This window comes from Anser cygnoides, chromosome 1, assembly GCF_040182565.1.
Source record: "Anser cygnoides isolate HZ-2024a breed goose chromosome 1, Taihu_goose_T2T_genome, whole genome shotgun sequence".
Lineage (NCBI taxonomy): Eukaryota > Metazoa > Chordata > Aves > Anseriformes > Anatidae > Anser > Anser cygnoides.
The window spans coordinates 46,118,027-46,135,874 of NC_089873.1; the positions used below are offsets into that span (position 1 = coordinate 46,118,027).

General features: G+C 37.9%; 1 protein-coding gene across 5 annotated transcripts in view; it reads right to left on the reverse strand.

Moving 5' to 3' along the window:
- The window catches only part of ANO4 (anoctamin 4), a 221,241-nt gene that overhangs the window by 40,082 nt on the left and 163,311 nt on the right, over positions 1-17,848 (reverse strand). For all 5 annotated transcript variants that reach the window (XM_066994321.1, XM_066994329.1, XM_066994322.1 and 2 more), the window contains 6 exons: positions 12,948-13,054; positions 11,088-11,143; positions 10,437-10,558; positions 5,259-5,393; positions 4,391-4,487; positions 3,787-3,847 (listed from right to left, as the gene is read on the reverse strand). In XM_066994321.1, coding sequence (XP_066850422.1) covers positions 3,787-3,847; positions 4,391-4,487; positions 5,259-5,393; positions 10,437-10,558; positions 11,088-11,143; positions 12,948-13,054 — 578 coding nt within the window. The remainder of the gene's footprint in view (positions 1-3,786; positions 3,848-4,390; positions 4,488-5,258; positions 5,394-10,436; positions 10,559-11,087; positions 11,144-12,947; positions 13,055-17,848) is intronic.

A 17,848-nucleotide genomic window follows, 5' to 3' on the forward strand; every position in this document is an offset into this window, starting at 1 on the left:
TATAAAAAGGACTTTTCTTGCATCCCATAGTCCCCCAAAGATATGCAGAGGAATGAACCAACATCAGTCCACTGTGTCTCTAGCAAAGCATTAGAAATGATAAATAGTTGGACTTTCTAGTTGAACTTTGCTGTTGAGCTTCAGGCAATGTCTAGACAGTGACATTTTTGCACTGGCTTTCTCCAGTACTGGAAAAGCAAAAGTTTCCTCCAACTGGAAAAGCAAAAACTACTTTTTGTCTGGCTTACAACAGTATAGTGGAAGTCAAATGATTTACCTATTTTTTTTTTTCTTTTCTGAGAATTACTTCTTTCTGCACTTTAAATGACAACATTTATTTGGAATGAACATGTTTCTCTCATATTCTGTCTTTGCTATGAATCCAGTTCGGATAGAAAAAACAGAGAATGAGTCTTTCCCAGAAACTGGACCTATGATTTTGTCAAGCTTGACATATCTCAAGGCATACATAAAGGGTAAAGTGTAGGTGGTTCCCTCTAGCACAGAAACACAAAAACTACTATTGCTTCCCTCTTTTTGAAAGCTTTGAACATCTGGAAAACATTATTAAGACTACAGATTCTCAAAAGGAAAATTATTCTGCAGTTTCTGAGGCGAAACTGAGCATCAGTGACAGTCTGTCCACCAAAAAAAAGAGTATTAGTGATTATAGGAACTTATTGTTTCCTATAAACAGCAGAGAGTTATAGCTTTGACCATTTTGGAAGGATTTTTTCTTTCAACAGAAGCTCCAATACACAAAAGTTTAGAAAAACTATCAGGAAATTCCTTCAGTGTACTAAAGGAAGAATTTTGTTCTTTGCTCCATCAATTTAAAATAAAAATTACCTTAAGTCTTTTGTCTTTTGTATATACTTTAGTTAGTGTCTTTTTTTCCTATTATATGATTTACTTTCACTTCTTATGTAGTACTTTGCTTAAATAAGGCAGAAATACAACAAGTGAAGTGGTGGGTCAAAATATTTTTTTGATGAAAAGTGTGTTTCTCATCCAGTATTTCCTGGTGCACTTGGCAATTTCAGCCTTACTCTGATGGGACCCACTTCCTTCACAATGAAGCATTATAAAAGACGGGTACCTGTGCTTCAGAGTACTACAGCCAGGCTCTTTGCTTCTCCACTGCTCAAGCAGCCCACTTGTGGGGTGTGATGTTTGTGGTGGTGATTTCTCTCCCTAGGGTAGCCACAGCAGTTTTTTCATCATCTGGAGATGCATTTTATTTCTATTTATAAAGCAAGCAGGTAGTCTGCTTTGTCCATCAACTAAAGATGACTTTAGAATAAAAGGAAGAAAACAACCTTTTTCTTCAAAGAAAGCCCAACCACGCCTGGTTTCTGAAACCCCCACACAAATGGCTGAGACTTGTCCCTCAGGATGGGAATTTACCAATGTATTTAAAGACGGTGAAAAAGGTTTTTTGGATAATAAGGCAGTGGCACTGCCATCATCATTTTGTATGTCACTCTCTGTCAAACTGGATCATCTAGAAGGCTGAATTTTTCTTAGCCAATTTGTCACCTGCTTGCCAGTTGTTTCACTCTGACAGAAAAATCATTTCCATGATCAAAATGCTATCATTGCTTCTTCTCTTCTCCTACGATTTACTGAAATGAAGGTAACACCTGCAGCTGCCAGTAGGCTTACTGCAGACTGAGAATCTATTTAAGACAGGAGGTAAGCCAACTCATAAACACAGGACCATAAAATCACTGAGAAGTGTGGTTTTCCTTATGCTAATGCAGATTTAGCCCTAACTGTATTGAGAATATCTCCATAATCTCACTGTTGTCTCAGCCAAGTGTTACTCAAGGGACTAGATTTTGGGTGGAGTCATAGCACTGGCCCATTCCCCAAACCATCACCCTATACTCACACCCTCCTTCCTATTGCTGCCTCTACATCCCTCTGGGTGGCAAGCTCACAAGCACAGTGTAATCAAACAAAAGTGGGGGAGAAAGTCCTTGCCCTAGCTACTGTCCTATATTCACTTTCCACTAGCCAAAAATACACAGAGGACAACTTTTATTGTATTTTTTACTTTCTTCCCTGTGTGCTTAGGTGCTGGAGATGCATGGATTGGCAGTGCAATCCCCAGACCTGACAGGCTGGTGGGAAGACAACCCCCGAGGGCACTGGGGCTTGTAGTCTGACAGTGATACCTAAGAAGAGAGAAGAAGGAGAAGCTGACCCAAGTGGGGTGCAGCTTCTATCAACTAGAGCTAGGAGAGAGAGAAAGCCTACTCAACTAGGCATGCTCAGCTGGCCCAGCCTTCTCCCAGACATGGGAGACAGCAGGCATGGCTATGTGAGTAAGGGACTTCCCTTCCCTAGAGCTGCTTTTTCCCCGTTTATGGGCAGTGCTAAGACATAGGTGCACAGTTGTTTCCAGGAAGCAGTGTTACTACTAAGGAAGAACAAAAACACTGGTGCAAAAAGCTTCACTCCAAAGACACACTCACCAACAATTAGAAACAGTGGTACACACGTTCTGCTAACCTGTCAATTTTCCTATCTGAGATGAAAGTCCCTGTCTTGGAAATTCTCATCTTCCGTAAGCATATGGAAAAGAGGTTGGAAAAGCTAGGTATGCCCCTCAAAATTTCTTTAAGGCTTGACTTAGAAATTTTTGGTGATGCTCAGCTCTAGTGAAGCTCTAAAACAAAGCTGGAAATACAAAGGAGAAACAAAAAATCTGTACATTCTGTGGGTTTTTCCCTTAATATAACTTGTGATATTTTAATAGCATCAATATTACATGAAATGTCATGAATAGGCTTGATTAGAATATGACTTAATTTAATTAGTCGACTTAGACAAAAGCATAGTTTTGGAGGAAGGAACTAAGGCAGACCACTAAGATAATTTATCTTCTCCTGATGGCTCTGGCACTGTCTTTTGGATCTCTCTTGCAGTTCAGTAAAGAGATTCACAGATAAAAATGGAGATTATAAAAATTAATTTGACATCTTTCCCAAGCAGTTTAAGATGTGAATAAGAACTGGAAAACAATGACTAGGTCAGGATAGCTCAAGTACCTGGAGTTGTGAGATGGAAGCCATTTCTGAGGCACCTCATTAAGCCATTTTCTAAAGGTGTTAACCTTCTCTCAAGACAGTGTAGTAGCAGCAAAACATCTTGGCATGCTCAGGGCATGTTTGAAAGACTTTATGTGTTGCTAGAAATGACTGTTTCTTGTCTTGAATTCTGCCTACAAGATTACAGTAGGCAAAATAGTTGAGCCAAAAATAGAACTGTCCTATGGGCAAAATTCAGCCTCCATGGCAACGGTTAGACCAATTTCGGATCAGTTTGTCATTCAAATAATTTTCAATTTATTTCATCAGATTCTTGCTTTGATTACAAACAGCTCACATGTATTTAAGCTTTACTGCCTTTCTGCAGGGAAGGTAAAACAATGCATTAATACATTTTAGTGAAGACAGAAAACTGGGCTTCCCTAAGCTAAGAGAAGCCCTAAGTATTAGCAGGCCTCAAAAACACACACAAAACCAGAATATAACTACCTGCACACACAGACACTGTATGTTGCATACTTTTTTTTTAAAAAAATTAAAATGATTATCACATAAAAAAATGATTTAAATCATTTCCATATTCCTTCTGCAGAAATAGAAAATAAGCAAGCCTATATTGTTTTCCTCAGTGTCTAAAAAAAAAGTGTGCTGGAAATTACAAAGACCTATGTTGCATCACAAGGTTTATGAAAAGCATTCTGCAGTCACTCATATTAAAACAAAAACTTACCCCACACTGCCATGAAAACAGCAAAAAAGACAGTAGCTCCATTGTCAAAAAGGTGTGTTACCTGATGGGGATATTAATAATCTGATCAATTTATGATAATATGGCTTTATTTTCTATTTTCCCCTAATAAAATTAGCACAATCATGAGTGCAGCTGGCCTGACAATCCTGAGGACTGAAACCCTTCCCTTGTTGTATGACATGCACCTGTCAATGAACTCCATATCAACTGACTAGTCACCAGCCTGGCCTGGGACTCACCCCTGCCAACAGTAAGCATGAGCATAATTTCAGACCCAAAGCATTCATTTTATGGAGCCACTTACAAAGGATGGATCATAAGATAATAGTTGATGCCAAGGACACCGTAGCACATGCATCTAGGATGTGACCTCTGGGACTGCTGAATCTGTAAGTGCAAATTGCATTCAAGTGTTTTACAGCCCAAACTGTGTCCTCGTAAAAGACAATGGATGTTAACATTGGCTGAATTTGATCTGTCCTTTGAAGATTTTATCTACCCAAGCTCACTAAAGACAAATGCAAAAGGTGAAAGGAATTCTATTACCAGGAAAACATTTCTACTTGAATAGTTTAAAATGTACCTTGGCATAAACACAGCTGTCTGACAACCTCATGAAGGGACAGTATTTATCACATATAGGACACATTATGATATCTGTAGCTTGACAGACTTCTTTACTGGAAAAATCAAGAAGATAAAAGTTAATAGTTTGATGCACAACAATCAGTCATAGAATAGATTGATAGGTTTCACTAATAAAAGTCAGTTACTTATTGAACAATATTGGTTCTTTCTGTAACTGAAGCCAAGATGTACACAACTGTATGTGCCTAATTAAGATTTGTTCACTATCCAAGACTTCAGCATTTGTAGTCCTAGCTGCAAGGAACAGTTCTTCAAGGCCAACTCAACAGTAGCTCTTTACCATTTCCAGCTTCTCTTTGAGTCAGAAGTGACCTTCAGCTGGACAAGGGTGAGAATGAGCGCAGGTAAGCTTGACTCAAGGATTCTCTCAAGGATTGTTTTAAGTGGGCAAGAAAACAGAGGTGGGGCACTCAGCAGAAGACTGAGGGGGTTCTTTGTCTGAAAAATGCCTCACTGAGGTGGACCTTTGGAAAAGGCCTTGAAGAGAGTGAAAATTCCCCACTCTTCACCTGGTCTGTTATGACTGCAGTGAAGGAGCCCAAGCTCTACTTTTCCTACTTCATGCTGAGAGGCCAACACCATCAGGAACTGGAACTGGGCTAGAAACATTGCCTCCCATTCCAGTTTAGGAACACAAAACAAGGGAAGCTCAAAACTGGGTATCTTACAAGTACCAAAGAGTCTTTTCCTGAGTATTCATTCAACAGTTCAAAATTAAATAATTGACTATATGTACTAAGATCTCTTACATTATTCATAATATCCCAAAGCTGTAATTTCTATTATGAAAGTGTCCACATTACCTGACTTGGCAGTGGTTCAAAGTGGTGACTCCATACAAAAACACAAACAATCCAATGAAGGCAGCTGGGAAGAGCATCCCTGTGTACCAGCCTAACCAGGCAAAGTACAGCCCAATTTTCTCACCAAAGTATCGTCTGTTTTAAAATACAACACAGAGAAATTACCTGTCAATTAGAATAAATCTGCTTAATCATTCTTGTTAATAGAAAATAAATATTTCTATTATACCTGAAGAGCAGAGCCAGACCTTCCTAAAGAAAAAGACTGCAATTAGGCTTCTCAATCCACACTGAGGAATCTGCCCATTTCTAAAATGAATTTAAATATTCACTAAACACAGTTCATAATGAAATTACTGGAGACATTGGAGAGGAAACACTGAGAACATTAAAAAAATAGTTCTTTATGTCTGGGAAACTGATGAATTTGAGCTGAGTAACTGTATTTCCCAAGTAATTTCATTGAAATCAGTTTCATCACTAAAAATGGTATAACGGAAAAAAAAAAGACTTGAGCCCAAATTATTTCTAAGAAATTAATTAACTAGAGGTTATTCTCCAATCAAGTTTATTTTCATTTGCTTATTTCTTTTCTTATCTCAGTTCCTGGAAAATTAATCTCATGACTGTAACACAGGTGTAGAGTAGAGTGCAAGCGATGTAAAGAAATTATGTTTCATTTTACACTGATTTGAGGAAAATAATCTGAATCAACACTAATCTGTTAGCTATATTGTTTAAAAACTAACAGCAATGTGATCAGGAACTTCCTATTTGTGACATATTCATTGGTATTTTTCCTCTTCCCAAACACAATCACACTTTATGTATCAATGAACACATCCAGCACGTAAAAAATCTTCTGGACTTATCAGCATAGGAGCAGTCTGCATGCGTTGTCCTGTGTTTGGGTATTATGTGTACCGTATGCTCTGATCACATTAGAATGCTTTACAAATTAGTATGTAATGAGCATGAATACGATGGAATTTTTAAGAGATTATTTGCAAGAATAGTTTTAAAGAAGGAGGTAAAATAGGTAAAATGATATTCTTGCACTTCAGAGACTTCATGGACAACTTAAAAGTGCATGTCAAGTGAATTTGAGAACAGCGGCTGATGAAAACCCACATTTACACTAATGATGAAACTTCTGATCTCTCCGGAAAAAAAGTGAAGTGAGCTAGCATTGCTGGCTCCTTTATGCTACCAGAACACATTTTTTTTGGTAGAACTTTCAAAGTCAGGAAGAGCCCCACAATGGGCTTTGGGGCTGGAGGCAGTGGGGAAGAGAAAGAAACACTTGGTCTGGAATAGACAAAATCATCAGTTTTCAAATGAATGTCAAGATTTTCCAGCATTAGAAATATCTGTCAGAGCCCAGCTCACACTTTGCTGGATGATAGGAAGAAGACTGACCTGCACTGTTTATTATCAGTTGAGTTTACCAACATTGCATCAGAGGCCAAATACTGTCATGTTGTTTTTATTCTTCTGTCATTCAACAGAGAAACAAATTTTGGGGCTAAAGAGGTGGTAAGCTAACAATAACATACGCAGTTCTGACAAGGGCAGCAGGTCTGGTTATAAAAAGACACACTGGAAACTGCTTTTTGAGCCCTGACTTAGGAGAGTTAGTGAACCTTTTGGCCTTATTCTTTGTCTGACACACAGGATATAAAGCTGTGTCTGCTCCACTGAAAAAGAAAGCTCATATTTTAAGCTTTCTTCCAATTAATATTTATGGACTTATTTTCTCCATGTACATAGTTCAAAGTAAACCTAACATTCATCAAGATTTATCTTTTTGTTTCATTCCCTGCATTCAGGGATGAATGTTGCCCCTAATGTCTGCAATGAAAGGAAAAGGCACATTTCCCTTTTGTGAGGCCACTTGTGAACCTGGTTTTAAAAATAAGTGCTGTATGCAGACTTTTACTTTTGTGCCTATTGGCTTAATTATGAACAGCTTCAATATTTCACCATCACCCTTTGCTTCACAACAGGTATTCCACAGGCTGTACTACTATAACCAATGTCAGGATCAAGGTAGTATTTATTTCATTTCCACTGAACCTGTAGATAGCATAGATATATATTTTTTTCTGTAAGTCTCTGCTTAGATGCTACTAGGTTGAGTGTTGTAGAAACAAACTATGACAATAACACGGTCTTTGGAGACCTCCCCAGGTACCACTTTCAGAGCAGTTCCACATGTATTCCAACCCATAACTGGGTTCACCTGCACACTTAACATCCTCAGGAGGAGGTGGCTTAGAAAATCCTTTGCCACTCATTTTGTATCACATATAGTGAGCAAGGTCTTTGTATCTTTTCGGTAAGTATATACTGAAAATAAATTTCATAGACCTCTCCAAAGTGATGGCAGTTCTCTTATCTGGATGCTGGCACTTCACATAAAACTCAGCAATGTATATAAAGACTTCCAGGGATTTTTTTTTCTTCTCTTTTTTAGGGTGTACCAGTGTGCATTATTTATACCTGAATTTCACCTGTTATCACCCTGCTCACTGTAGGCCTCTTTGCATTTTTCCAGCCTTGATGACATTTGCATGTTTGTTAATTTTGCTGTCTCATTAGCATTCAATTTTTCAGGCTGTTAATCATAATAGAAAAAAAAAGTTCTGTATCTTTTATGGTTCTCCCACAGAAATTTTCCTCTACATAAAACCTTAAAAGCAGAGAAATAAAATCACTCCCAAGCACCTAATAGAATAACCCATTGCTCCTATGCTCATATATACTGTATCACTGGAATTAAAAAAAAGAAAAAAAAAAAGAAATCTCAGTTTCTTGGTTTTATGCCGATGTTTATGAGCTCTCCAATACAACCTATCTTAGCATCAAATTGTCTCTCTCTTTACCCCATTTCAGTGGAAGAACTGCCACAGATTGGGCCAAGATTTCAATTTCAGTATTTATCATTAAGGTACATTTTTGAAATTTAGCAAACTACAAAATCTGATTTCAAACCCACAAAATGTGTATTGGATTCTTCTATGTTTACTGACCTTCATTATATAGTTTTTTTGTTTGTTTCAAGATGCCTAGAAGAAAGTCATGGAGCTAGAATATAGACAAGTCTGGTCTCAAGCTAAAAATATATCTTCATTAATCTTTTTGCAGGTCAGAATGAAATCTGATACAGAAATTTTTACACCACTGAAACAAGTTGTGAAGGAGCTAAAGTTTTCTAACATGTTTTGGATACATAATGCTCTCTGTAATATCTAGAACAATGTGGTGGGGAGGAAGGCTTGATGAGGGTTTGAAAAGAAGTTAGGTTGCAATCAAATCATTTAATGTACTAAGTGATAATGCACATTATTCAGGCATTATTTTTGCTTTCAGATTCATTTAGGTTGCTTTATAATCAATTTATAAATATAGTTTTTTCCCACCCTTTCTTGTCCTGTAAATGGCATGTACAAGCAGCAGCAGGAATCATCTGTGAAAAGTCTAGGGGACAGCAGTTATACAAAGAAGTGTGAAGGAAACGATCCAATGCCCTTAGGAATTACTGCAACTGTTTTCATTGATGTATGTCATCCCAGAGCATATAAATATAAAAAGTCCTGCCTTTTTCCAATTGCTATCAGTTCTAAGGATCTTAAATTATTCTTGTTAAGTAACTACTGATACTAAACTCCAACAGAAGTGTAATTAAAATCACACTGCTACATCCTGATTCATAATGGTGCCTCTGCAATTGTGCTGAGTCTGCACCTTCATATTGCTGTGTGTTTCAAAGCAGAGTGAAAGCAGAATCGTGCAATTACCCTCAAATGACTTTTTCTCATTCATTTCTAGTGACTAGCATCTCCAATAACAGCCAGCTGATGAGAACAAATGAAATCTGGAAGGCACCAAATTAACAACAACAGAGATGTGAGCCTTCATTTTAACAGCTAAGGAAAACAAAATAGTATCAATGTATGTATGGACATTTTCACTTACCATTGTGGCACTTGACTTTAAGGTGGAAATATCATGTCTGTTAACGAGATTTTATGTTGTTTTATTATCTACACCTAACCTACTCCCTAGCTTTTCTAAAACATATAGTAAAGGGGAATATCAGCTAGCAGCAGTGAGTTCTGGCCAGATGTCTGTGAAGAATTAACAGCCATTCACTCCTTTTGTACAGATGACAACACTATGCCCTTCAAGCACACCCAACATAGTTGTTCTGGGGGGAAAAAAGCAAACAGAACCATACAAAATTGCCTCTGCTGCACAACTGGTACTAAAAAAGCTTTTGTTTAATCTATGCTTGCTGAGATACTTCCAAGTGAAATTAACAACAGGTCTTGCTGGTGTTGTCAGCTCTTCAAGTAAAAATCTCCATATCACTAGACACGTGAGTTCCTGAGGCAGTAGAGAGGAAAGATGTGGCAGGAGCTAGAGAAATGTGAGGGATCTAGTATCCATGAAGTGAGACAAAAAAGGCATTCCTCCTCTTTTCTATCACTCCTCCTTCAGCGAATTCATTGCAGCCAACAATGCACTCTAGGAAGCTAATGGCAAGACTGGGTTGGGGCTGCAGCTTCGAACCCTGCTGAGCTTGATGGCTGCTGAGACTCATGCTGCTGTGAACAGTCAGAGCCCTGCAGCTCTCCTTGCCCCTCTCCTCCTTGGATCGGCAACTACTCTGAACCACCACAGGACACCCATGACCATAGCTAAGGAGTCTGCTACTTTGCTTATTTTCTCTTGTAAGACAGTTCTGGAAAAACCTTTGCATGTTACTGTCTGATGAAAAGCTGGAGGATCTTACAAAATGTTAAACATCACACTTGGACTACTTAAGTAGGCTGCTACCAAAGCCCTGTACAATTGTGTGTCCAACCTTGTTTATTCTCACACTTAGAAAATCTTCCAGATGGCTGACGGACCACACTCACAAACCAAATTAAACTAAAACCCTGATATGGCTCGACAGCACTTTCACAAACAAGAAATGCTGATGAAGAACAGTAGACTTGACAACCATGGGCAAATAATTAAAAAACATTGTAAAGAGAAGTTGTTTATACTGTGACATTGATATCTTATTGTATACATGGAAATTAAAAACAAACATGCATGGTGCTGTGAGAAGATAATCTATGCCCACATGACCTATAATTCAGCATATTAAAAGCAGGGAAGTTTTACCTCACAAGATCCAGCGGCTGGTATTTATACCAGACTCCCCAGGAAGCCCAGCACTCATAGAGCAGGTGTCTGTGGTTTTCTGCCCCATGGGTTTTTATTGAATTCTTGCTTCTGTAACTTCCCTAAAATATAGATCTGGACATTAATGAACAACAACAACAACAAAGAATACCTAAGAAATCTCTTTCACTAGTGGTATGGATAACACAATTTATGCAAATTCCATACCTGTGCATCAAAAGCTAAACAGGACATTAGAAGGAATATTTCCTCTGCCCACAGTGAGATTTGAGATTGTTCTTCCTAAGAAACTGGTGTTATGATAACTGGTGTTCTAGTCAAAAGGTATAAACTGGAGAATTTCTAAGAGAAAACCACAACATATTTTTCCCTTCTGAGAACATACTGATTTATCACATCCAAATACTTTTTCCGAAACAAATCCAGAACAACTTTTCTTACTCCCCTTTTTATAAGAAAAAAAGCATTTTTTTCAGGAAAAAAAAGCATTACTAAATGGTGAGATGCCAGAGGCAGCTGTAGAACGTAAAAGAGAATAATAACATTAGTAAGACTGAGAATATTTACACAATTAAGTATTCATTTTGTGGGAAGCATCTCTTCAAAAAAGAAAGAAAAAGAGAAAAATACCTCATGAAGAGGAAATGCAGCTTCATAGGAGCCATTACTGAGCAATCGATTCAGACCTAAGAACCAAAAGTATCCAGTTATTTACCAATAAGGCCAGTAAAACTGCTAAGTAAAAAGCAAAGTACATTTTCATGATATACTGCTAAGTGAAGTTTGAAGCTCATTGACAGTAAGAGAGACAAGTAAAAAAATTCATCTTTAATAGGTTTTGAGGAACTAAGATATAACACAAGCAAAGATTTGTTCTAATATTAACCACAACCTATCATTTATTATGCCTGATGTTTAAAGATTCATTTGCCAAATCCATTTTTTAGTGTAACTTCAGTGAAATTAGGGACCTCACATCAAGACTGCAGTTTGATGCCATGTATTTTGTTCTAAAGAAGCTATACAGAGGAAGGGCAGTATTTCTTGGGAGATGAAAACTTCAGGGAAGACCTTTCCATTTCTGAACTCCAGGCCAGTAAAACAACAGAAGCTTTTAATTTCCATTTGATGACAATGTTGTAAAATATGTTCAATTTATGTCTTATGAAAGCTGCTGGACTAACAGACAGAACAGGAACAAGACAGACCGCAGTAACAGAAAACCAGGAAATATATTTGAACCTGAATCAAAATGTCATGAAAAAGTAATCATATGACCCACTCAGTCAGGTCTTGACTCTCTCTAATGAGAACTAGGACAGAAATAATGAATGATTCTGAGATGTGGGCCCTTTTCACTTGGAAAGTCACCAAAATAGGACTGACCGACTATATGGCAATGCAAAATTAAATACTGGCACTAACAGCCTGAAGGTAGTTGAACCCCACTGATGTAAAGGAAAAGGATCATGATTCCATTCCTAATTCACAGAGGAATGATAGCAGTGACAACACAGCAATGAGAAGTATTAATTCAACATAAACAGCACTTTCAGTGATAGCATTAGTATCTGCTTAGCAGAATACGCTTTCTCCTGAAGTATCTTTGGCAGAAAAGCAAAACCTGTACAGCTGAGCTGGGCTTTACTCAGCCCAGTGATCTGTGCAATCTTTTGTTCATGGTGGGTACCAGACAAGTAGATATGTGAGGGAACTTGGGATCTTGAGGCAGGCAAGGACTGCAGATGTATGTGCTACATGCAATGGCTGGATGCACTGCATGAATTGTCCCCTTTCTTTTCTCCTCTCTGCACACCGCCATTACTCAGAGCTATCACTGCCCTCATTCCAGGATCTGGGGAAGAGACAAGTTAAATTCTGGTATACTTCTTTACCTCTTGAAGATGCATGGGGTTTAAACAGCAGGGAAATGAAATGTGCTGTAGACTTTTATGGGGATTGCATCTCTGTGTGTGATGACCAAGTCTCTATATGGTACAGAAGCAGTAAATGCTCTGTATCACAAGACAGAAAAGGTCCACTCTTTTGTGCTCCAGCCCTCATCCATCACTGTCTGCTTTCCTGGATCCACATATGTGCTACTCCAAAGGCCCACTCCACTCACTGAAAGAGATGCCATAGCTATGCACGGCATCCTTTGCACTGAGGACGTCTTGGTGAACTCCCCTTTGACCTATGGCAGCTACGGAGTTACAGGACCTCACATCTCCCTTAGGGAGGAACAGATATCCAGGGATGTACAACAGCACAAATCTTGCCTTCCTTCCAAATACATTTTTATGAAGGAGTAAATGCTTTTCTCCATAAGCGTGATGATTTTCCTAGGACAAGTCCCTACCACAGCAATGGGTGAAGTGTGCACAGTTCAAAACTGAGGCCATTGAAAATGAAGTAAGAGAGTGTAATCAGCCCAACCAGACTCCTCCTATTTTTCTGATGGAATTTAGCATCCACATTAAAATCACTTACCAATTTTGTTTTTCCCTTCTTCATATTTCACTCTTTGTAAGATATGGTGTACAATTCTACTTCTGGTAGCATTATTGAAGAAAGTGTCTTTGTTGTGTATGATGAAGCTATATAAAAACACAAACAAGGCCATTTCAGGAATTATAGTATCATGTTTAAAGCAAATATTAAATTCCATTAATTTCTGTAGCACATTAAAAATCTACAGTTTGAGAGCAAGTGCAAGAAAGATTAAAGGACATCAGATTAAGTGAGATGATTCACCAGATGAGATGATCTCAGTAACAGCATTCATTTCCTAGCAAAGAATGACATGAACGAGTCTGGAGAAAGATCAAAGATATTTATGCATTCACTACGATAAGCATCACATTTAGATAAGTCATTGAAAACTACCAAATACTTGCAAAAAAATTTGCAAAAGCAAAAGATTTATAAGCGCAGCTGTAGAAATCACATTTGATTTCTATTTCAGGCTTCTTTATTATGCTTTACCACTAAAAGTTGGATCGAAACATCCACTTGGTAAAATATGACTGTTAACCATGCTTAATGAAAATCAAAATACTGATAGAAACTGAAAATATTAGATATTCCTATGTTTAGTGCTGGAAGCTAAAATAGAGTAGAAAATTAGCTTTCAGAAGGTATTCATGGCATTACGTATGAATGCAGTTTCAATAGTTTAGACAGAATTGTGAGGAGTCTAGGGTATTAAAAAAACTAGCCACAATTTAAAAACTAGCCACTAAAAAAAAAACTAGCCACTATTTATTAGATTTTCTGCTATAATATATTTTATACAGATTTATTAGTTACAACATACATACTTGCAGAAAACAACATATTTTAACATATCACCATAGTTACTGGAAAAATGTGAACAATATAAGTGTTTTAGTTTAGAAATACTGGTTCAACATGTCAGCTAAAAACTGCTAAAGAATTCTTATGTTTGCTTGAGTCATGTAGGGGCTTCAGAATACTCTGGAAGTAATTTAGATACTTCAATAAGCATACAAGTGGTTGGAGTTTCTGATGAAGTAGGCCTCTGCATATATTTAAACAAATTAAATATTTTTGAAAATGTAGTCCTTAGTAACTGATTGAATGGAAAGGTTCATATTCTTAAAAATACTGTGGATAGGATGTAAGATTGTTTTCTTCCTCAGTATTCGTGAAGAGCTCTAGAGAATTGAATAAAGTGATAAATAAAATGGTAAAATCATAGAGATGTTATAAAGAGGCCAGCCTGTGTGCTGAACAGATGTGACATAAAAAGAGAAAATCTTAATAGGGAGCTTGGCATATATTTATGTTACCTTCTCTTCTGCACAACGTGGGATTCACTGCTCAGTTTTCACCTCAGGTGATTTTCCCAAATGAAAACCCTGTTTTTCGGAGTGATTGTTTACCCATGGGAAATGAGATATGGTTTTGCACCTCCACGTTCATTTGGAAAGCCAGGTGAGGAGTCCAAATTATGGACTTTAAGGACTCCACGCACTCCTTCCTTCCTTATTATCCAAAAATCTCTGTGGAATTTTCCAAAAAAGACGGCCTATAAATTCATTATGTTCAGCCTCAAAGGTACATAGTAAAAAAATTCAAAAGTAAAGGTATAAAAGACAAGTTGCTCCAAGAGCAGCTTAATTAACGGATCCTGGTTTTCTAGAGATTACTGTCTCATGGCTTCTTTCCCTCTCCGCTCCAAATACTCGCAGGTCATTTCTTTGTCCGCCATATATTCACTACTGCACTTCTGGCTTCCTCTCACATCCCACGGTCCTACATGTGCCCTAGAGTACCTACCATGATTTATGCATATTGGCTGACTACCATGTGTGTGATCATTTACTAGTGGGCTGGTACCAAACACCATGTACAGTTGGTGTGCACCAGCTGCCTTTTCTGCATAGGCACAAATTGTAGGCCACTGTCCCGTTTCTATCAGCTGATACTCATAAACTAAATAAGATTCTGCTTATCTTTGAGACAGCTACACCTTTACCAAATTTAGTTGAAAACAACCAATATGCAAAACAAGAGTTAGTAGAAGGATTCTGACAAAAAAAGAGGAAACACTGCCATCATAGAATGCCTAGTGTTTAAGGATTAAATCAGAACAGATTTAAAAAAAGCCTAAACTCCAAGCTGGAGCTCTGTATTAGGCTGTTTTCGCAGCAGCAGAAACAAATTAAAAGACAGTGGTGAAACAGAAATGAATAGCTATGAATTTTCCCACTTTATTTCATTTTCTTGTAATGTCTGACTTCCATCTCTAAGATCTCACCTTCCAGGTAGCACCGAATGTTAAAGGTCTATGAAAATAACTTTTGAAATCAAAACAGCACAGTAATTTTCATTAGCTACGAGTTCTTGCAGGATTCAATTGCAAATGGAATAGACTCATTTGGGAAACTAGCAACATTGACTCAGGTAATGGTAAAAAAATAATATTTATCTATTATTTTTGCAATATAATGCTATTTTACCTATTTGTTATCATGACTATGACATTCTGCAACTACAGGTAATTCTTTCAACCACTTTTCTGGACAAGTAGGTTAATAGCCTTTCTACATTTAGTTGCTTCTATCTTTGTGAGTCATGAGTAGGGAAAAAAAAGGCTAAAACCAAACACTGTTCAATCTTGAAAGGCAATAAGAACTATTAGTTTTAAAGAGCACTTTAGATATTTGCATTCATTTGTAAACTTAGCAACAGTATTGTATCTGTTGATCTCACTTGGCCACAAAGGAACAAGCAGATGTGTCTGTGAAGCAGATGTCAACACTTCAGTATGATAACTACCATGAAGAACACTGCCAATTCCAGCACTATCTGAAACAGTCCTAAAACATATGTGAATATGACAGCTGTAGAGGTTCTGCCCTGCCCATCCTTTGTGCCATTAAACTGCACCTGTCAACAAGATGGGGAGAGGAGAGGGAGAAGTCACCCCAGCTGGAGCAGGCCAAGAACATGTCCTTCAGTGTTTTCCAGCATTACTCATAGAGACATGGGTGCGGAGGAAATACTAGAGTTCACCAAAGGTGAGAGAGGAGTGCCAAACATGAGTCCTCTGGATGTACTGGACTATTCCTGTGTCACAGTTTTGGGGAGTAATTGCACATGGCAAAGGTTAAAATAAATCCTTGCCTATTTTTTAATAGAAAAATCGTTTTTTTTTCTTTTTGGTTATTTGGCCATTTTGATAATTTATGCATAATCGTATATAGAACAGCCCCAGACAGAGCAGTATCAGCACAGCCAAAGGGGCAGTGGGCTCTGGTACAGGGAATAAAAATAGGGAATAAAAATGACTGGGAGGCACTGAAAGACTGAAACTATCTGAAGTAGTTTTAACCATGTGTTGCAACATCTCAGTTAGAGGTTGACATATATTAGGACCATGTTGGGGGAGGTTCAAATTTGTCTCCAAAATCACAGGGGTTTCCCTTGTCTGCTGAGAATCACGCATTTCAGTGCAGGATCTATCCTTTTCTATCAACACCCTTCTCTCCTGCACTTTCTGGGCCTTCCTTCCTCCAAGGTTTTTGTGCTCTAGGTTGTCTCCTTTCTGAACGTGAGTGATAAATCCATATTCACAGAATAGTCATCAGGGCTCTTTCAAGGTCTACAGCATCCAAATTCAGAGGAGAAAGTCTTTTTCAGTCTATGTAGAATCTCACCCTTCAAATTTCACTGCACAGGGGTCAGAGCTGAAAATATTTCCAAACTAGGTGTAGAAAAACATTCATCAGACATTACTGAGCTACAAAATACACAAAATAGAGGCTTTGTCAGGAACTTTTTAACCCTTGCTACTTCCAGATGGAACAGTTTCCTCAGCTGTTCTATTTCTACTGCCCTTGTTAGAATTTCAATACACACAAAGGTTTGAATATTCATGAGTAATGCAGCTTGTTTTCAGGATCAGTGAGGGTTCAGGCATTATTTAGGAGACAGTTCAGTTGAAGGTTTTGGTCACTTTGTCACCTCTTCTGTAGGACAAAAAAAATAAGTAAGGATTAATACACTAATATTTTTATTCCTTGTGAAGGTAATGCATAGGTAGATAATAAAACCAGTGATTTGTTCCACAACAGTTATACCCATTAACCTGGTCCTGTAAACCATATTTCTGTGAGCTGTCCTTACTCAAAAGGAGAATCCCAATGAAGATAATGAGAGCACTTCTGGCAGTAAAGGTTCCAGAGCTGATCCTTAATTAAAGTGCCTTTTAAAAATGTTGTTGTGGAAATATTGCTCTTAAATTCCTACTGTAAGCGATGTGACAAGTCACTGAAGGTTAATTGCTTTGAAATTATATTTGTAGCTTTCTTAATTAGACTCTGAACTGGAGATTTCAAACTGTCTTTCCATGGATAAAGCACAGCAAAGCCAACCATCATCTAGAGAAGGCCCTCAAATGAATGTGAATTCAACAAACTGCCAATGAATTCCTGTTCTTACATTCTCCTTGTTCATTCTGCAGGTTGTACAAACCCACTGGGGGTAAAATTAAGTCTTGAATATGTGTCTAATAATTTGAAAAATCTGTGCTTACTCTTCAGTTTATATTGGAGAAGCAAAAGGCTTGAAAATGCTATTTTCTGCTGTACTGGTGAGATATACATGCTGAAAGCTGAACACCCATGGTCTGGTTACAAAACTACAATTGAGCATGGGTGCATACCCAATGCGTATTTTTGCTCCATTGTATCCCCAGACACTGAAAAGTTTAATGTCTGACACTCACCATATTAAAATGTATGATCTAAGCAAATCTGGTGCTGGAAGCAGTACACACTGGAAGCACAGATGCTGTCTGAACTTAGGAATCACTACACGAGAAGCGTATTCCTCTGTACAGAAAAAAATGCCCACCTCTCTGC